The sequence below is a fragment of the Chrysemys picta genome, chromosome 1 (genome assembly GCF_011386835.1).
Source record: "Chrysemys picta bellii isolate R12L10 chromosome 1, ASM1138683v2, whole genome shotgun sequence".
Classification (NCBI taxonomy): Eukaryota; Metazoa; Chordata; order Testudines; family Emydidae; genus Chrysemys; species Chrysemys picta.
Genome location: NC_088791.1, coordinates 136,208,382 through 136,229,791, shown reverse-complemented (window position 1 = coordinate 136,229,791; position 21,410 = coordinate 136,208,382). Strand labels below are relative to the sequence as shown.

General features: G+C 50.9%; 1 protein-coding gene across 1 annotated transcript; it reads right to left on the bottom strand.

Annotated features, from left to right (window-relative positions):
* Positions 1–5,819: 5,819 nt before the first annotated feature.
* LOC103306486 (protein mono-ADP-ribosyltransferase TIPARP-like) lies at positions 5,820–10,341 on the bottom strand. The gene is made up of 5 exons (XM_008173417.3): positions 9,805–10,341; positions 9,118–9,292; positions 8,465–8,652; positions 8,109–8,378; positions 5,820–7,325 (listed from the first exon to the last, which is right to left on the bottom strand). The coding sequence occupies exons 1-5, from the start codon at positions 10,161–10,163 to the stop codon at positions 6,881–6,883; spliced, it is 1,437 nt and encodes a 478-aa protein (XP_008171639.2). The 5' UTR covers positions 10,164–10,341; the 3' UTR covers positions 5,820–6,880.
* Between the last annotated feature and the right edge of the window lie 11,069 nt (positions 10,342–21,410).

Here is a 21,410-nt window from a genome sequence, read left to right as displayed (position 1 = left end):
GCTGGGGAGTCTCCCTCCACTGTCTCGGCCTCCCAAAGTCAGGACAAACTGATGCCGTAGCAGTTCCTTTAAGGAAGATCAGGGGGAGGGAAATGGGGACCAGAGGGGTCATTACCCAGGCTTGCAAATGTGGTAGGTGTCGGGTAACCATTCTCTCAACCCAGAAAGGGACTTTACTTAGGGAGATTTCTAGCCAGTGGGGGTGTGGGGAACCTTTCCATCTTTCTCTTAGTCTTGTACTTTACTTTTTTGCGTATTTGCCTCCTAGTCTAAAACACACCATGCAATATGACACTGTCCCTATGGGGAAGTGGAGGGAGTGTAGCGGGCAGAGGGGAGTAGCTCCCACTTCCATCAGCATCTCCTTCATCCCTTTCCTTCTGCCCTTCCAGGCGACTATGTGGTTCCACAATCAGCCGAAGCAGCACAGGAAGTGCTAATGGAGATGGAGCCTCTAGGGGGTGCTTCTGTATGGGGCAGCTGAGTCGGAGGGCTCTAGAGATACAAACTCCCCAGCACAGGCTCCCATGCCCACACCTGAAAGCACAGGAGCCTGATCACTTTACAGTACAGGGCTGTGAAAGTGACACATTTCTGATTGTCACTAGGGCCTGGATGCCAGTGTCCATAAGTGTCTGATGGACAGAGTCTAGCCTCTGCCCATAGCCCCTATGGAGGGAGATCTCTGGAGCAAGGGAGCTGGGCAGTGAGACAGCGAATAGGGGGATCTGACTTTGTGTTAGCCTATTAGTGGATATTGGCAGAGGGACAAATGGTGAAAGGGCACAAGGGGTGAGAGGGAACATTTAATATGGCTGTCCCCTGGCAGTTGTTAGTGCTCCTAGAAAGCTGTGGCCCATCTATTCCATATTAAAGCTGGGTTTTGAAATGAGCTGAATGAACCTGGGACAGTGCCCGGCATTCACTAAATACCCATTAGTTAGCTATGGGCATGAGTGTCTGAGTTAGAGATCAGGCATTGCTTCAGCATCCAGTAGGGTGGTGCTGGGCTGCTGGACACTGCACTGATCCCCAGCAGGTCAGTTCCATGATAGTTCGCACAAGAATAAACCCAAGGTCTTGCCCAAATGCCTCCTCACAGGTATTTCCATTTTGTCCCCCTGCAGTTCCATCCCTCCCTTCCTATGGCCCTTCACTGCAGTGACACTGGGGGATAGTAGCTGCCATGTCCTGCCCCAGAAGTGGCTGCATTTCAGCAGGTGCCACATTCATCACTGGGACCTCTTCCTTGTGGGATGAGGCTCAGATCTGCCCAGCTTCTGATTCAGTCTCTTCTTGTCTCACCAGGTGTGATGAAGTTCTAAATGCAAAGCATGATCTCATCCCCTGTCTCACCAGCCCTGCGCCTCCAGGCATGATCAAGGGATGCAACTGCCTCCCCAGAGAGCAGCAAGCAACCAGGAATACCTGGATGGTGGGCAATGATCATCCTTCTCATCCAGAGATTCAGAAACCAGCTTCCTACACTGACCATCCCCGGGGGCAGCTCCTGCGATAACACTCAGAGGGCTCTCAGCAACCTATGGGCAGTTGCAAGAATGAGGTGCAGGGGAGCTGTCACTGCTACTGGATCCTGGTCTGATCACTACTGAGCTATAAAACGGTTACTGCGACTATTAAATCTCTTTACTTTTACCCTCTTGTTACTCTCTTTTTCTTCACAGCCCTGTCTAAGGGCCATAGGCTTCTCTTGAGGTTTGGGGTCACAGCCCCTGTCAGTGAAGTGGACACAGAAAAGACACAGACATTTTAAAAACTCCTGCCTCGGCCAGAGAAAAAAATAACACAGACCCAGGGCAGCTTCCTCTGGGTTACCATATTTGAGAGGGGGTCTTATGCTGCCCCCCCACCCATGGCATAAGACTGTAAACTCTCTGAGGCTGGGACTGTCTCTTTTTCTGTGCTTGTTCAGAGCTCAGCACCATATGGCCTTAGGCATCCACCATAATATAGCTGTTTAATAATCAACAAACACTTTGAGCTGCAACACACAGCAGCTGGCAGCCTGGTTCTCTCAGAGATAGTGCTTTAGTGGAGTCACTACTACACCAATGGGAGAGCATGAATTGTGCTGTGGGCTGAACTTTGTGGGGCCTATGTAGTGTAAAAACCATATTAGAGTCCCAGAGGGAAGGAATTCCCGGTCTATGCCGGTGAGACCACTTGTGCTGGGTGTCAAGCTGCCCGCAGTGACTCAAGAGCTTGAGCCCCAACCTCAGAGCAGACTGTTGGGAAGCAGGGCACAAACCCCACACTGCTTGTGAGTTTATACTTAGATTTCCCCAACCAATTATTAACTGTAAACTCCTCAGGCACTATAACAGCTTAATCATGGAGTCACAGACAGTCCCCTTCAGTACTCCAATCTATTTCGCCACCCAGGTGAGCGTGCTTTTGTGATAGATCATCCCTTACACCAGGAATCACAGCAATATTCAGGTCACTCCCAGTCCCAAAGGAGTGATCACTTACCCAAGGTCACACCTTAGATCTCACACCGAAGACAGCACTTGTAGCCAGTCTGATAATAAGCTATCTCAAGATTCATTAAATAGGAACAGGAAATAGGAGAGTTATTTACAAGTTTAAAGCAGGTAAACATAGATACACAAATTAGTTCTAATCTTAAGGTTCAAAAGGTAATAGGCCCTAGAGCCCAGGCTTCAGCCCAAGCCTGGAAGTGTACACAGCTTGAAACAGCCCCACAGCCCAAGCCCTGTGAGCCTGAGTCAGCTAGCATAGCCAGCCATGGGTATCTAGGTGCTGTGTAGACAGACCCTGTAGCGGGGTGGACACCGGCTCCTGCCCTGAAGGGCTTGAAATCAGCCCTGAAAGAAGGCTGCAGCTCTGAAAACCTGGGCTGATTGGAGAAATAGCCACAGCTGGGCCACACCCCAGTCAGGCCACAGCTGGCCTGTATAAGAGGCTGGGAGCTAGGCACTCAATAGTCTCTCTCTGCATTCAGAGAGAGAAGGGCCTGGCTGCAGGGAGCTAGAGACAGGGTACCTGAGTGGAGCAGGGCTGGGAAAGGCAGAGGAGCTGGGGAGCTCCAGACGGGAAAGCCCCAGGCTGCAGCCTAGCATAAGGCCAACAGGTACTGGGGTTGCAGAGGGCAGCCTAGGGGTAGGCCAAGGCAGCAGGTCCAAACCCAACCTTGCCAGTGATGAGTAGGCTGATACTGCAGTCTGTCCCAGGGCGCGGGGCTAGACAATGACTGGCAGTATCCTTATACTGAGATGAGGTGGGGATAGTGGGTGGGGGTTCCCCTGGGAGGGGGAGACCCAGAACTGTGGGGGTACTGCCAGGGGGCAGCACCCAGAGAAAGGGGCACTGGGGTCCAGGGAGGGCCAAGGGGGCCAAGTGGCAGTGGGACACCGGCCTGGAAATTGAGCTAATTCCCTGAGAGACCAGCAGGAGGCACCGCAGGGGTGAGTCTGTGCCAGCTTACAGACCTTAGCATCAAAGACAGTTTACCTGCCTATCAAGTTAACACGAACTGCTCCTGCCCCTGTATCAGCTGCTCCTGCCCCTGTTTCCACTCCTGGCTATCCATTCTCAGTCTTTCATTTATAGTCTCTCTCCATGTTCTCTGCTTGCTATCATCTGCATCAGACGAATCTACCCCCCTGAACATGTCTTCCTTACCCCTCCTGGTTCATCTCCTTATCACGCAGAGCTGCTCAGCTGGTGTGCAGGCGGAAACCCTCAAGGGCATATCTTCAGAAGCTAAAGAAAGAGTGGACAGAGGCACTATTGTGAGTGTACTCACAGCCTTGATCCAGACAAGTTAGCTGCACCACTTTCTCACTTTCCCTTGGCAGGCACACAGAATAGCAAGAGCCCTAATCATGGTGGCCTGGGGATGGAGGGGCAAGATGGGACAAAGGGTGAGGGGAGGGGTTCCCAGGAATATCAGTACAAGTGCCTAGGGCCACTATTCTGAATACTGGCCCCGTTTTCCATGGGCGGGGGTGATAGCAGCTGGTATCTCACTTCTGAGGGAAACTGAGGCTGAAAGGGACCAGCTCCTGCATGTGTGTGGCTACAGACTGGTTCTGCATGCTGCTTGCCTGTGTGCTTCTTTGGTGCCTGCAGAGGTAATTGCCAAATGGCAAGGCAAAGTTTCCTACCACGGGGGAAGAAATAAGGCTGCCCTCCCAAGGAACCTTCAGCAGAGGATTGGCAAGTACCTCCAGGAAAGTTTCCCAGAGATCTCTATGGAGGATTCCCAGGAAATCATGGTGTGCATCAACAAACTTTTCCACAGTGCCCTCTCTGCCTAGCTGCACAGGGGAATGAGAAGCAGATGCAAACAGTGCTAGTGTTGGTTATTTCTATCCCTCACCTATACTGGAACAAACAAACAAAAAAACATAGCTCTTCCTCATGTCTCCCTGCAATATCAATGTACAATGAGAACTGACCAGAGCTCCCCTCTCCTGTATTGGGCATGCCAGAGCCAGAATGCTGCGACTGACTAGAACCCACAACAGTTAAAAAGAGGTCCCTGGTGCATGTTCCCCATCCTCCTCCAACTCCACTTCCTCAACCACCATTTCATCCTTGGGGTTCACTCTGCGGGCTGCTGCCTCCAGCCTCTTCCCCCCATGCACACCCCAAAGTATCCTGGGGACTCTAGGCAGTGGAGGTGGGGTCACTGGTGAGGATAGCATGCAGCTCCTTGTAGAAGCAGCACGCCTTTGGTGACACATCAGACTGATGATTGGCCTCCCTTGCTTTCTGGTACGCCTGCCTCAGCTCCTTGACCTTAGCATGGCACCACTGTGTGTCCCTTTCTCTCCCCTTCTCCTCCATGCCACGAGAAATCTGTCCATAGGAATCAAAGTTCCTACAGCTGGAGCGGAGCTGAGACTGCACAGCCTCCTCTCCCCACAGAGCCAGCAGATCCACCCACTCCAGCGAACATCAGGCAGGAGAGCGTCTGCTGCAGGGAGCCGGCATGGTCAGCTGGGAAGAGAGCTGCAATGTGATCTGTCCTCGAGGAGCAAACAGGAAGTGGAATTTCAAAAATTCCCGAGCCTTTAAAGAGGCAGAGGCATATGCCGGTGTAACTGGCTGTAACAGGGCAGCGGAGCTCAAAATGGTGACCAAAGTGATCAAGATGGGCATTGTGAGACACCTCCTGGAGGCTTCTCGCAGCGACATAAGAAACACGGTGTCCATCGCTCTAACTACATCACAGAAAGCTCTATGCCGCTCGTCGAGGAGGTTTTATAATGCTGGCGGAGCAGGAGAGTTAAATCAGTGGGAGAAGCATTTTAGTGCGTATACCGCCACTGTTTTGTTGATGAAAGCTGACTTTTGTGGACAAAACTGTGTAGTATCCTAAGTGTGTTAGCTTTTAAGTACCTGACTTGACCCTTTAAGAGGATGCTGACTTTCCAAAAGTGCTGAGCCACTGCTCTGTGAAAATCAGGTCTTTTTTAAAAAAGGTGTCACCTGCAGAGCTCCTCAGGTCAGTCCCTTTTGAAAATGTAGGCCCCAAATCCATGTTTTGGCACTTAATCATGATAGGAGAATTTTTAGAGGTACCGACTACCCACAACTTACCTTGAACTCCCAGTCTCTTGGTCCTGCTCAGTGTGTGTGGTTGAGGGGGGACACACACTGGGCTGGACTAGATGACTTCTGGAGGTTGCTTCCAGCCATATATTTCTATGATTCTACATAGGGTAACTTCCTAGACTACATTAATTGTGATTGCTGGGGTATTAAATCAAATGAAGTAACAGGTCTAACTAACCAAGTGTTAGATAAGGTAGATCACACCGACATTGTGCAGTAAACAACATTCTTAGCTCTTTAATTTTAAAGACAAGAAAAATAATGTAAAGTATAAGGCAAGTGATCTCAAATTATGAAGGCAAGGAAACTCAGCAAAGAAAGTAACTCAGTAATTATGCTAATAATACAGTGTGAATTAAACAGTTATTGCTTACATGAATAAATGAGCAATCCGCAGGTTCTCAGGTATTGGGACATATTAACTCACTAACAACTGGCCAATTCCTAGGTCCCAAAAACAGGATCACAGGAGGTTTCCTGCAGGGGCAGGTGACATGTTGTCATTGGGAGCAAGGCCTGAACAACCAGAAACTTTCCCTGATCCTTGACATTGGGGGGGTTTCATGCAACAGACTAGACATAGCAGATGCTTACAGCCACTCTGCCTCCATATAACACACTTAAATGTTAACTAATTACAAACACAGGAGAGCGCTCTGACCCATGGTGAGTTTCGAACAATATTTCTAAATTAGTTCTACACCAGAAAACTTAGCAAACACTACAGCAAGCCACTGTGCAAACAACTTTTGACAAACCGATTACCCCCAGGCTGAAGGCCCCTTTAAAAGGTGGAAGAGAAGGTGAGTCATGCACAAAGTGGTGACTTTTTGTGAATCTCATACTGTAGTCCACAAAAGCAATGAGAGGTAATGGAGGGTGATGGCTCGTATGGTGTAATAGAGCAGCTTCCAGGCCAGAGCTTGGAGCAGTGTCTGACGGCACAGCCTGCAGGGATGTTTGCATTTGGATAGACAGTGAATGTGACAGGGGCGAAGTTGAACACAGGGTGGGTAAATCTGGTGGAGACTGAATAGGATGGGGTGGGACAGAGCTGTTTTGAAACTAGATGGCCTTGTTTTCCATATACACTGGGAGGGTCACAGCCACTGCTCAGAGTGGATGCAGAGTGGGCTTTTACAGAGCAGGTTGCATAGGAAGGCTGTAGGTGACAACAAAAAGTGACCCCTGTCCCCACAGGGGGAAGTGGAACCTGATCAGAAAAGCTGCATCAGCAATCTTTCCTAATGAGCAGCTCCTCCCCCTTGCACTATCAGCCATCCACTGCCACGGGGTCAGAGAGCATCTTGTAGCTGATCAGGAAGTAGGGGTAGCACTGGCAGTTGTCAGAGATCACATACACTTGGGTATTGCTTTTGCTGTTGACCCAGGAGTTGTAGAGCTGCCCACCAGGCACCACGGGCAGGGGGTGGTGGAAAAGTTTATGCCCAACAGCAGTCTTGCCCACCAGCACCTTGGCCAGGAACATGTTGCATAGCCCAGCCTTGCTCGCCTGGCCGTGGCGGTGTGAATACATGGCACTCTTGGAGAAATAGCAGCCCCTGCCATAGATGGGGGCGTGCAGTCTTGAGAAGCTGGGGTCAAAGTTCTTCTGGCAGATGGGCTCCAGGAAGTCAGCAGCGCTCCCATAGAAGAGGTGCTTCTCCAGCTGGTGTTTCTCCTGCAGTGAACATGCATGGGACATGATGGCCTTCTGCCTGAATTAAACACAAAGGGGAAAAAAAGCAGGCTTAGATCCTGCCCAGAGGGGATGTTTGGGGAAACTGTAGAGGCCTAACTCCCCTCAACCACCTCTATCTCCACTTACTTAATAGATAAAGGCCAAAAGTTTGAACGGCAAAGAGTTAGGGGGTCAGTCTTCTCCCCCGCCCCCAGCCCTCAAGGATCCATCCAACAATGACACACTAGTGCATCCAATGTCACTTGAGTACACTAGGATCTGCCCACCACTGCACAAATATTCACATTCCACTGCACTATCTGTGCACCAGTGCACATGCATGCACCCTGCAAACAAACATATGCAGCCCAATGCACTAGGATCCATGCACCCATTCCCAAGGATGCATCCAAATATGCAAACTCCAGTGCAGCTAAATCTACCTACACTGCAGCACAAGGAATTGCCAAACAAGAAGCAATCACGCTCACAGTGGTGTGCTAAGATCCCCACCCGAGGAAACAAGCACTAATATTCACAACCTAGCACACTAGTTCCTTCAGTTATACTCCTATGAGTGCACACCTTAGTGCACCAGCTCCAGGGCTCATGTTCCTAGGCTTCCAGGACTATGAGTTCTGCACCCGAAAGCACTGACATTAGGTTTTACACTTCCTGCCTTGAGCATGGTGAGCTCCACAAGTGTAAGCACTAGCTCCAGCGTTCCCCCTCTGGCATTCCGGGGCACTAGTGCTAGGATTCTCACGCACACATACATACACACACACGCACAATCTCCCCACAACATTTCTCTTTATACCTGGTGTATTTTTCCCAGAGATCATCATTCCGGATTCGGTAAATCCCCAGCACCAGTGTCTTTTCCTCTGAGAGAGACTGATGGAAGAGAGCACAAACTCTGTGGTACGCAACCTCTGTTGGTAGCACCTCCATCTTCAAGAAAGCCTGGCCATCTGGTGGCTTCGGGACCCAGGCAGCAGGGTAGGAGCCACAGTAGCCATCCTTCGGATTCTCCCCGAGGACGTCAGAAGTGGAAGAAACTGTTCCCCAGGGTCTTCTAGGGAGCGTCCTAGGGAGATAGTGAGACTAGAATTAATCTCCTCTGAATGCTGCTTACATTCCTTTAGGACCATGGTTGCCAGGGGAGTCACTTACGTCAGATGTGGCACCATACTGAGGAGGGGGCGGTAGGAAGGCCGGCGCTGGACCAGGCGGACGTATTCCTTATCCCGGTTCCGTTGCACATGGCGCTTCAGATCCACAATGAAGAAGTGGCCTTGGCGTTCGAAGGTGTAGCTGTCTTTGTCTTGCTCATAGGCAGCAAGGAGACCTTGGGAGATGGGCTGAGGGGGAAAGGAAGAGGAGGTATACAGTGAGAGTGCTCCAAAGAGGAAAGCCAAGGACCCCCACACACTTCTCCTCAGGCTGCCACCTTCATCAATAATTCTTTAGATATCTGGGGAAGCCAGAGGCAAAGATCTGCCAGCATCCAGCCTCTCTTCATCTTGACTAACTATGACCTTTCCCTACAGCATCCTTTAGCCTTTTCAGCCTGGTTTTCCCTCAGGCCATAGCAGAGAAACTCCTTTCTCTTCCTGCTGATGAAGGCTCCTTCCCCATCCTCAGTATCTCCCCTCCACACACCTTCTCTCCTCTGTCTGTGTCCCTCAGTGTGTCTCCCCCTTTGCTGTTGTTTTTGGTTTAACTACAGAATGTAATTCCTTTGTGTACCTCAGTGAGGCATTTCTGGGGAAACGCATTGTATGATATACATGACGCAGGTTGGACTGCCGTTCCCTTTTCCTCACCTCCTCATACTTCATCCAATTGCCATTGCTCTTCCAATAGGCCACCCACTCTGTGGGGAAGTGGGGGTTCTCCTTTGGATTAGAGGTGTTGGAAAGTCGCCGCACTTTGTCATAGGGTCCGACGAAGCAAACCAGCTTCATGGACTGCAGAAAAATGCTCCCGAGAGCACCACCTCTGTGAGCAGGAAAAGGATACAGTAAACAATTATTCCTCCATTACCTCCTACCAGGAGAGTCCAGGACTGGAGTAGTTAGGAGCTTCCCCTGCACCCAGTGCTTCTGCCCAGTTCGCTACAGCACCTCCTGCTGGGCAAGGCCGGGACAGCAGTAGGGTGGGAGTTCCTGTCAGCCAGCACTGTGGCCTACACCATAGCTCTCAATTTGGGATCCACACCTCTAGTGCAAATTACCCCTTCTGTAACCTTAGTTCCTTGAGTCTATTTCTGATGTAAAAGAATTTTCAACAAGAAAAGTGAGGGGAGTCCCACACATGTGGAACATAAGGGACTTGGGGAGTGGAATGAATGAAAGTGGGAGATGTGTGAGGTATTCCCTATGCTTCATCCCAGATTGGGGCAGGGACTTGAGACACCATGAACTCCCTATACCCAGCACCTCTCCCACTGTTTCCTACAGCTCCTCCTGCTGGTAGATTCCAGGACTGGAGTTTGGCTTTCCATCACTTACTTGTCCACAAACTTAATCTGCTCTTTTCCAGTGTCGCAGTAAAGTTTCTCTAGGTGCCGCTGAGCTGACTCGCTAACACTCTGCCAGGCTTTGCCGTCCCTCCGCCTAATCTGCCAATGGTAGGGATAGCAGGTGTGGTGGAGGGGGCAGCTGTCCCCCTGGGTGCAGCCCCCCAGCAGGAAGCGGTCGCAAATCTTAATTTCATCTCTTGGATGAATGTGAAATCTGATCCCATTGTCACCACTCAGATACTCGGAGGCCTCCTCGGGGCTCTGGGAGCTCTCTCCCTTGGCTGTGTGCCTGCGTTTTTGGGGCGGGCTGTTGGGAATGGTACTTTCAGCGGCTGAAGAAGCAGACATCTGAGGGGAGCCAGAGCGCTCTTCGTGGAAGGAATCCAACTCCTGGGAGAAAGAGTAATTTTGAAATGTAATACTGAGGCACAGAGTAGCTCAATGCAGGGCCTCTAGCTTGAACCTCCCCACTCCTACTCTGCATGCACTGCTGCCACAATGGGGCCTCTCCTCTGATATATCCCAATAAACCACACACACACAGTGCTCCCCAGGGACCCCAACGCCTCTTCACACCCCTAACTCACACACACAGTGCTCTCCAGTGGGACTCTATCCCGATATACATAAAAGTAACTTGTCCTTAAATCCACAGGATGGGACACCCCTATCTGGGACTTTAACCTCCCTCTCAGCACAAATGTAGCTCTCTCCTGTGGTACCCCAACACTGCCCCCCAGAGATCTTTTCCCCTCCTGGGGGAATTGATTCCCAGAGTGGCACAGCCTCTGCCAGCCACTGTTCCCCACAGAGATTCCCATTGACAAATGGGATGGGGCTGACTCAGGGAGGCACTTATCTTCCTGAGTGGGCCTGGTAGCCCTGTGGAATTATTCTGCCCCATCCCTCTTCCTGTGGCTCAGGCCGCAGAGACCCCTCCCAAACGCCTGGCTTGTGTCTTGCCTCTTTGAATATGAGGATTCCGCACTGTGTAGGAACAAGGGGGTTAGAACATTGGAACATGGTCTGCGCTGATTGGTGGGAATGGGGGGGTTCTCTGCTCTGATTGGTGGGTTTAAATTTAGTGTTTAATAGGTGTAAAAAGGGATAGGAGCAAAACTTGATCCCACTTTTCTTGTGATTGGGCAGGAGGGTAAAGTCCAGCTTTACCTTAGGTATATTAAAATGAAATGTAGAGTCTAAAGAAGCATTACACGCCTCTCTCTGTTACATATCAAAAGATTTAATACAGTCCCACGTGTATATTAATGATGGGAGGAGCATGAGCAAGCATCTCTCTTCCCCTCTGCTAAGTATTCAGTGGGCTAGTATAATCTACATGTCCCAACTACTACCATTGCCACCAAAGATTAAGGAGTCTGGTAAAATACTTTTTCCCATTGGGACATATTGTCTGGGGATTGTATAGTATTCCAGACCCCTGCAGAATAACAAGGGTGGGTAAAGCTAAAGCGCACAAGGGAAGGCACCCGGGGTGGAAATGGGATTTGAGGATTATACTGTCAGTAGTTTCATCCCTAAAAGGTAGGTTTTGTAGAGATAGATTATATTTAGATATAAAAATGGATGTAGGGAATTGTAAAAGGGAGGAATGAGAAGAGTTTTACAAAAGCCAATATGAATAAAATTAAAACACAAGTAATGAGAAGAGAGAATACTTTCTTTTATTTTAAAGGTGTGCTTAACGCCAGATGACCAGAGAGTGAAACTGACCCAGAGCAGAAATGAAATTGACCTCATGTAGGGTCATTCTCCAAGATGAGTGAGGGGCAAAGGGTAAATAAACAGCATAAAGAGGGAGGAGAGAAATACATTAATTTTTCTTACATTTCTTTCAGAGTTAATAGCCTAAGGGGATAACATAAGGAAAGAATTATTTGTTGCCTGATACCATCCCTTTAAACAATGCATTGACTGTTGGAGCCTTATTTAACTGCTTCCTGTTTGCTTTTTTAGGCCCCAGCTCTGTTGGTGTATAAAGTTCTAATAAAATATTCTGTAACTCTCTGCTAATTTGTGTCTCTCTATCACCTTGATGGACCAGCAAAATGGGGAGAAGTTGTTTAACTGGTTCTTTTTTTTAAACCACAGGATTCTGATAACAGTGATGTCACAATTCAGGGTAGTGATCTCATGGGGAATTTGTGATAGCATTGGTGCCATAAGGCAACTCAAATTCCTACTCATAGTTTCCCTGGTACTTGGAGTTTCCAGCAAATTTTGCTGCAACTATCTTTTTTATCATGGAAATGTGAGGAAACAAATCAAAGTTGCTCTGAGTTTATTGAGGGTTTTGTGCTTTCAAATCAACAAATTTAAAAGAGGAGTTCATCCAAGGAGGCACGTCGAGCGCTCTGTGAAAATGAGTCTGTAGATGCCAATTACCGGTCAGGCGGGCACCAGTTTGAGGTCGGGATGTCTACAGTGGGTACCATGGTGTATGGCAACACATAATATGCTGCAGGGCTCTGTGATCAAGGTGGTGAGTTTACTCAAGCTCACAGAGGGATTTGAAAAGCAGTGCTTCCCAAACCGTGCTGGACGCTTAGATGGTATGAACAGGCTCATTCTGTATGCATGCCACCAGCACAATGAGTTAGTTAATAGAAAATCTACTGTTCCATTGTGATGCAAGCTGTGGTGGACCACTGCAGACAGTTCTTGGATGTCTGTAAGGGTTGAGCCGGTAAAGGGTATGATGTCAGAACTTTTTAAGTCTGATTTTTTTTAGGCATGGTGTGACGGAGCAGCCCTGCCCCGCACTAGTCCCAGCGGCATCAGACCAGTAGCTCTGACAGAGGAAGTCCCGCCCCGTTCGTACTGGGCATGCTCCAAATGCTCTGGGAGTATAAAAGGAGGGAACTCAGCTCAGTCTGGGGTGGCGGCCACAGGGGAAGGACCTACCTGGGAAGCTCCTGCAGAGGACCAGCCAACACCCTTGAAGTGGCAGGGAGCTGAAGCGTCTCCTGGCCGGCATGAAGCCCTGCTGCGGAAGGAGCCTGAGGAGGCGACGGACCTGGTGACCCGCGGAGAACCTGGAGACTCGTGGGGGATTCCATCTCTCAAGACGGTAGGAAGCTACTCGGTGGGGGGGGGTGACGGACTGATACCTTGCCCCCGGTAAGCCTCAGCGTGTTTCAGTAGGATCTCCCTGCTGAGCCTGTGTCAAGGCCCTGCGGCGCTGTAACCAGGGGGAATCCTATGAACTATGGCCACTGGGCCACGCTACCCTGTAACCAGGGGCATTCCTATGGACTCTGGCCGCTAGGCCGTGCTGCTCTGTAACGCGGGGCAATTCTATGGACTCTGGTCATTAGGCCGTGCTGCCCTGTAACCTGGGCCAATTCTATGGACTCTGGCCATTAGGTCGTGCTGCACTGTGACCGGGGCAATTCTATGGACTCTGGCCACTAGGCCGCGCTACCTTGCAACGAGGGGCGTAAAACCTCACACGTGGTGGAGAATGTGGGCAGCGATTCAGGCCTGTTGAAAGGTCCAGCGTAAGGGAGTTAAACCGGGGGAACCCTGCCAAGCCTCACGATGGAGACGGAGAAGCTCCTAAAGTGGATGCTGGAAAAGCAGCAGGAGCAGGCGGCCCAACAGCAGCAGCAGCAGGTGCAGATGATGCAGCAGATGGCCAGCCAGCAGCAGCTGCTGATAACCCAGCACCAAGAGCACCAGCAGCAGCTCCTCCGGGAATTAGTGGTCCAGCGCAGCAGACGCAACAAGAGCTCCTGGTGCAGCAGATGGCCATGCTATTATGCCTGGCGGGAGCTGCAGCCGCCATACCTGCTGGGCCTGGACCCAGGGAGACTTTGGGGGAACTGCCGGTACGCCTCACTAAGATGGGGCCAGAAGACGACCCAGAGGCGTTCTTAGTGATGTTCGACCGCTGCCAGGTGGCCCCCAGAACATTGGGCCACCCTACTAGCCCCCTATCTAACGGGACAGGCCCAGGCTGCCTACTGTAGCCTCGATCCCCAGGAGGCCCTAGAGTACCCCCGAGTGAAGGCAGCCATATTGGACCATACCAGCATTAGCCCGGAGACCTATCGCCAGTGCCTCCGCAAAGAACAGTACCCCCTTGGGACCCGGACCCGGGCAGTGGCCCAACGCATTCAAGACCATTGTTGGAAATGGTTGAACCCAGAGGACTTGACGGGACCACAGGTAGCGGCGATGGTGGCACTGGAATAGTTCACTCAGATCCTGCCCCCGGGAGGAAGGGCCTGGGTACGTCGGCATTGGCCAGCGACCTTGTCGGCGGTGGTGGCCTTGATGGAGGACTACTTGTCCGCTGAGGGGGCCGAGGCGCCAACCCGGGTAACGGGAACTTCCAGTCAGAAAGGTGGGCTAAGAAAAGGGAATCCTCAAGGGTCAGGACCCCAGGAACCATCAGCAGGTGCCCGCCGCACACCTCCAAAACTCCCCAACCCTGAGCCCAGACCCAAGGCCTCCCGGGCACCGATATGAAGGGACCAACAACCCCGAGAGCAAGGGAGCCTCCTGGGCAGAGGCCCGGGACCCGCTGAAGCCCGAGAGGGGTGCTGGGAGTGCGGACAGGAAGGGCATTTTTGGCGGGATTGCCCATTCATGGACTGCAACTACGGACAAGCCTGGGTCGCGGGTCTAAGGGCATGGAAGAGAGGAACAGGAAAGCTGATGGTCCCCGTCCAGGTCAAGGGAACCCTCATGAACACCCTTGTGGACTCGGGGTGTAATCAGACCCTCATACGGGAGGGGCTGGTCCCGGACCTCAATCTCTCGGGCCCCCCGATCCACTTACAATGTGTACATGGGGACATCCGCCCTTACCCCACGGCCTGGGTGAAGCTAGAAGTATGCCGCCGGGAGTAGGGCCTCTGGGTGGGCGTGGCCCCCCAGGTTAGCCTACCCGGTGGTACTAGGGTGAGACTGGCCAGGCTTCGGGAAGGTTCTCCAGAAGTACCAACCACCTGACCCACAGACTGAGGCCTCCGAGAGCGGGGCTGCTCGGACGCACACCAAGGATCGACCCCAGAGAAGGGACCTCGGCGCCGGAGGAGATACTCACAACTCGTCCCGCAGCCAGGCCCCGTTCGGTGGAAGATGCCCAGGTGGAACTGGAGCGAGATGTGGAATTTGTACAGGAGCAGAGGGAGGACCCGACCCTAAGTAGAGCCTGGGAACAAGCCAGCAGCCCGGACCCCGATGGAGACCCGCCTCCGCAATCCCCACAGGGCCCCCACTTTGAAATATGGCGGGATCGCCTATATCGCCTAGGTCAGGAACCCCAGACCCAGGAGACATTCTGCTAGCTATTGATTCCCAGGAGGCTGCAGCAAGGCCTCCTACAACTAGCCCATGCAAACCCCTGGGCAGGACACCTGGGGCGGGAGAAGACCCTCCAGAGGGTGTCTCACCGGTTCTTCTGGCCGAACATACACCAAGAGGTTCGGGACTACTGTGCATCTTGCCCGGAATGCCAGCTGCAGGACCGAAGGGGGTAGCCCGGGCACCCCTGGTACCCATGCCAGTCATTGGCATACCCTTAGAACGGATTGGCCCCCTTGAAAGGAGCAAGATGGGGAATCGCTTCATCCTAGTGATTGTGGACTACCAATCCTTCAGTGAGAGTGCCAATGCCCGAGATGATGGGGCATCCAGGATTTCCGGGTTTGTGGATCTTGGGTAGTAGATGGAATAACCCCGGTCGGGGCTTTAAGGCTATGTTGATTTGTTCCTGTGTTAGTGTAGGGAGTGTCCTGAGTAGATGGTGCAATTTCTTAGGGTATGTCTACACTACGGGATTAATCCGAATTTATATAATTCGAATTTGGAAAACAGGTTGTATAAATTCGATTGTATGCAACCACACTAAGCACATTAATTCGGCGGTGTGCGTCCATGTACCAGGGCTAGTGTCGATTTCCGGAGTGTTGCACTGTGGGTAGCTTTCCCATAGCTATCCCATAGTTCCCGCAGTCTCCTCCGCCCATTGGAATTCTGGGTTGAGATCGCAATGCCTGATGGGGCTAAAAACATTGTCGCGGGTGGTTCTGGGTATATCCTCCCCCCTCTCCAGGAAGCAACAGCAAACAACGGCGTTTCGCGCCTTTTTCCTGGGTGAACAGTGCAGACGCCATACCATGGCAAGCATGGAGCCCGCTCAGCTCAAGACAGCAGTCATGAACATTGTAAATACCTCGCGCCTTATCGTGCAGTTTATGCTGAACAAGAACCTGGAAAACCAGGCAGCGAGGAGCAGGCTACGGCAGCGCGGCGAGGAGAGTGATGAGGATATGGACATGGAATTCTATCGAACCACGGTACCCGGTGCTTTGGAGATCATGCTGTTAATGGGGCAGGTTATAGCCGTGGAACGCCGATTCTGGGCCCGGGAAACAAGCACAGACTGGTGGGACCGCATAGTGTTGCAGGTGTGGGACGATTCCCAGTGGCTGTGAAACTTTCGCATGCGTAAGGGCACTTTCTTGGAACTTTGTGACTTGCTTTCCCCTGTCCTGAAGCGCCAGAATATCAAGATGAGAGCAGCCCTCACAGTTGAGAAGCGAGTGGCGATAGCCCTGTGGAAGCTTGCAACGCCAGACAGCTACCGGTCAGTCGGGAATCAATTTGGAGTGGGCACATCTACTGTGGGGGCTGCTGTGATACAAGTAGCCAAAGCAATCACTGAGGTGCTGCTACGAAAGCTAGTGACTCTGGGAGATGTGCAGGTCATAGTGGATGGCTTTGCTGCAATGGGATTCCCTAACTGTGGTGGGGCGATAGATGGAACCCACATCCCTATCTTGGCACCGGAGCACCAGGGTACCCAGTACATAAACCGCAATTGGTACTTTTCAATGGTGCTGCAAGCACTTGTGGATCACAAGGGACGTTTCACCAACATCAACGCGGGCTGGCCGGGAAGGGTTCATGATGCTCGTGTCTTCAGGAACACTACTCTGTTTAAAGGGCAGCAGCAAGGGACTTACTTCCTGGACCAGAAAATAACCGTTGGGGATGTTGAAATGCCAATAGTTATTCTTGGGGACCCAGCCTACCCCTTAATGCCATGGCTCATGAAGCCATACACAGGCAGCCTGGACAGGAGTCAGGAGCTGTTTAACTACAGGCTGAGCAAGTGCAGAATGGTGGTAGAATGTGCATTTGGCCGTTTAAAAGGTCGCTGGAGATCACTATTGACTCGCTCTGACCTCAGCCAAAGAAATCTCCCCATTGTTATTTCTGCTTGCTGTGTGCTCCACAATCTATGTGAAAGTAAGAGGGAGACCTTTATGGCGGGGTGGGAGGCTGAGGCAAATCGCCTGGCTGCTGAGTACGCACAGCCAGACACCAGGGCGATTAGAAGAGCACACCAGGAAGCGCTGTGCATCAGAGAGGCTTTGAAAACCAGTTTCATGACTGGCCAGGCTACAGTGTGAAATTTCTGTTTGTTTCTCCTTCATGAAAACCTGCCCCCTTTATTGACTCATTCATTCTCTGTAAGGAACCCACCCTCCCCATTCCCCCAGCTTTCTTTCAAAGGAAATAAAGTCAATATCATTTAAAAATCATGTATTCTTTATTAACTGATTATAAACATAGGGAGAGAACCAACAAGGTAATCTGGGTGAGGTTTGGGAGGAGGATAGGAGGAAAGTAAAAGGCCACTGAACAAATTCAATGTAATGACAGCCTTTTGGTTGGGCTGTCCACTGGGGTGGACTGGGAAGGTGCACGTAGCCTACCCCCCCCCCTCCGCGTTCTTACACGTCTGGGTGAGGAGGATATGAAACATGGTGAGGGGGGAGGGAGGTTATACAGGGGCTGTAGTGGCACTCTGTCATCCTGCTGCCGTTCCTGAAGCTCCACCAGACGCCGGAGCATGTCCGTTTGCTCACGCAGCAGCCCCAGCGTTGCAGCCTGCCACCTCTCATCTCGAGCGTCCCTCAGGACCTCGCGTTCACTGGCATCTTTCCTAAATTTAGTTACAGTGTCCTTCCATTCATTCAAATGAGCTCTTTGATTTCGGGTGCATTCCATTATTTCAGTGAACATGTCGTCTCTTGTCCTCTTTCTACGCTGCCTTATCTGAGATAGCCTTCGTGACGGAGGAGGGAGGCTTGATAAATTTGCAGCTGCTGGAGGGAGGGTTGAGAAAAAGGAGAGAAGTTTTTAAAATGATACATTTTACAGAACAATGCTTATACTCTTTCTTGGTGAAAAACACTATTCACATTACATAGCACATGTGATTTCAGTACAAGGTCGCAATTTCCAGCTTAATATTGAGTGCCTGTGGCTTTGGTGTTAGAGATCACAGACGCAGGTCCGGGCAATAGAATTCAGCTTGCATGCAGCCATGGTAAGCCATTGTCTTTCGGCTTCTGTGCCCTCCTTTCCCACATACCAAGCAAAGCCCGTTGACTGCTGCGGTTTTCCTGTTAACCTTCAGCAGCAGAAAACAAACTAACCCCCCCCCCATTCAATTTTCTGGGATGATCGCTTTATCCCTCCCCCCACCGCGTGGCAGGTATCAGGGAAGATCCCTGCAGAAACCAAACTAACCACCCAGCTCCCCCCCTCCGGCCATGAATTCTCTGGGATGATCGCTGTACCCCTCCCCTCACCGCGTGGCTGGTATCAGGGAAGATCCCTGCTAGCCAAACACGAAAAGATCAGGGCCAATTACCCCCCCCCCACCCTGCGCTTGGCTAACTGCAGGGAAGGATTTCTTTTCAGCCACAGGCAAACAGCCCAGTAGGAACGGCCACCTCTGTCCCCTTAATTAAGTTCCCATATTTCAACCAGGTTACCATGAGCGATATCACTCTCCTGAGGATCACACAGCAAGATAAAGAACGGATGTTGCTTGAATGCCAGCAAACACCGGGACCATACGCTGCCAGGCTTTGTCAGGCAATGATACCAGATTACTTGCTGCAGGCATGGCGTGGTCAAGTGTCCTACCATGGAGGACGGAATAAGGCTGCACTGCCCAGAAACCTTGTGGCAAGGCTTTTGGAGTACCTCCAGGAGAGCTTCATGGAGATGTCCCTGGAGGATTTCCGCTCCATCCCCAGACACGTTAACAGACTTTTCCAGTAGCTGTACTGGCCGCGAATGCATCCCAAGTCCTCAGGGCAAAGTAATCATTACAAATACTTGCTTTTAAAACAAGTTTTATATTTTAAAAGGTAAACTCACCTGAGGTCCCTTCCATGGGGTCATGGTCTTGGATACTGGCTTGGGAGGGTTGGGAGGGTACTTCAGTCAGGCTGAGAAAAAGATCCTGGCTGTTGGGGAGAACGGAGTGCTGGGTGCTCTCTGCAAGCTCGTCCTCCTCCTCCTCCTCCTCTTCCCCGTCCGCAGAATCCTCAGGTGTAGCTGATGAGACTATCCCCGACCCGGAATCCACGGTCACAGGTGGAGTAGTGGTGGCAGCCCCCCCTAGAATTGCATGCAGCTTGGCGTAGAAGCGGCATGTCCACGGCTCTGACCCGGAGCGACCGTTTGCCTCCTTTGTTTTTTGATAGGCTTGTCTGAGCTCCTTGACTTTCACGCGGCACTGATCTGAGTCCCTATTGTGGCCTCTCTCCATCATGCCCTTGGAGATTTTTTCAAAAGTTTTTGCATTTCGTCTTTTAGAACGAAGTTCTGCTAGCACTGAATCCTCTCCCCATATAGCGATCAGATCCAGTACCTCCCGTACGCTCCATGCTGGTGCTCTTTTTCGATTATTGGCCTGCATGGCTACCTATGCTGATGAGCTATCTGTGGTCACCTGTGCTCTCCACGCTGGGCAAACAGGAAATGAAATTCAAATGTTCCCGGGGCTTTTCCTGCCTACCTGGCCAGTGCATCCGAGTTCAGATTGCTGTCCAGAGCGGTCACAATGGTGCACTGTGGGATAGCTCCCGGAGGCCAATACCATCGCATTGCGGCCACACTAACCCTAATTCGAAATACTAAAATCGATTTTGGCGCTACTCCGCTCGTCAGGGTGGAGTACAGAAATCGATTTAATGAGCCCTTTATTTCGAATTAAGTTGCGTCGTTGTGTGGACGGGTGCAGGGTTAATTCGAATTAACGCTGCTAAATCCGAATTAAAGTCGTAGTGTAGACCAGGCCTTAGTGTATTCCTCAGTGGGATCTGAGGGAAGTGGCCTGTAGAATTTGGTATTGGAGAGTTGTCTGGCAGCCTCCTTTTGGTAGTCAGACCTGTTCATGATGATAACAGCACCTCCTTTATCAGCCTCTTTGATTATAATGTCAGGGTGGTTTCTGAGGCTGTGGATGGCATTGCGTTCTGCACGACTTAGGTTATGAGGCAAGCAATGTTGTTTTTCCACAATTTCTGCCTGTGCACATCGGTGGAAGCATTCTATGTATAGGTCCAGACTGTCATTTCAACCCTCAGGAGGAGTCCATGTGGAGTTCTTCTTCTTGTGCTGTTGGTGGGAGGGTATCTGTGTATCAGTGTGCTATTCAGTGTTATCTTGAAAGTATTCTTTGAGTCGGAGACAGCGAAAGTAGGCTTCCAGATCGCCGCAGAACTGTATCATGTTTGAGGGGGTGGCAGGGCAGAAAGAGAGTCCCCGAGATAGGACAGACTCTTCTGCTGGGCTGAGTGTATAGTTGGATAGATTGATGATAAAATTGCTGGGTGGGTTAGGGGTACCACTGTTGTGGCCCCATGTGGCAGGTAGGATTTTAGACAGCTTACAGTCCTTTTTCCTTTGTAGAGAGGTGAAGTGTGTAATGTAGATCTCCTGTCTTATTTTAGTGAAGTCCGTTTGTATGGAAGTTTGGTTATTTATGAGAGTCTCCAGGTTGGAGAACTCTTTTTTGATGTTTTCCTGTTTGCTGTATAGGATGCTGATCAGATGGTTCCTCAGTTTCTTTGATAGAGTATGGCATAATCTCTCACTGTATAGTATGTAGATAGCAATGGATTTTTCACCTTCAGTCCATTTGGTATGATGTCCATCCATTTGCATTTGGAAAGGAAGATGATATCTGTCTGTACTTGTGCAAGTTTCTTCATGAGGTTGATGGATTTCCACTCCATACGGCTAAATGCAGTGCCTTGCATGGTGTCAAGTATCAGAGGGGTAGCCGTGTTAGTTTGGATCTGTAAAAGCAGACTCCACGGTGCAAATAAGTGACAGTCACGTTAACACCACCCTATACTGAAAACCCACCGACCGCTATGCCTACCTTCATGCCTCCAGCTTCCATCCTGGACACACCACACGATCCATTGTCTACAGCCAAGCACTGAGATACAACTGCATCTGCTCCAACCCCTCAGACAGAGACCAACATCTACAAAATCTTCACCAAGCATTTTCAAAACTACGATATCCACACGAGGAAATAAGAAAACAGATCAACAGAGCCAGATGTGTACCCAGAAGCCTCCTACTGCAAGACAAGCCCAAGAAAGAAACCAACAGAACTCCACTGGCCATCACATACAGTCCCCAGCTAAAACCTCTCCAACACATCATCAGTGATCTACAGCCCATCCTGGACAATGATCCCTCACTTTCACAGGCCTTGGGTGGCAGGCCAGTCCTCGCCCA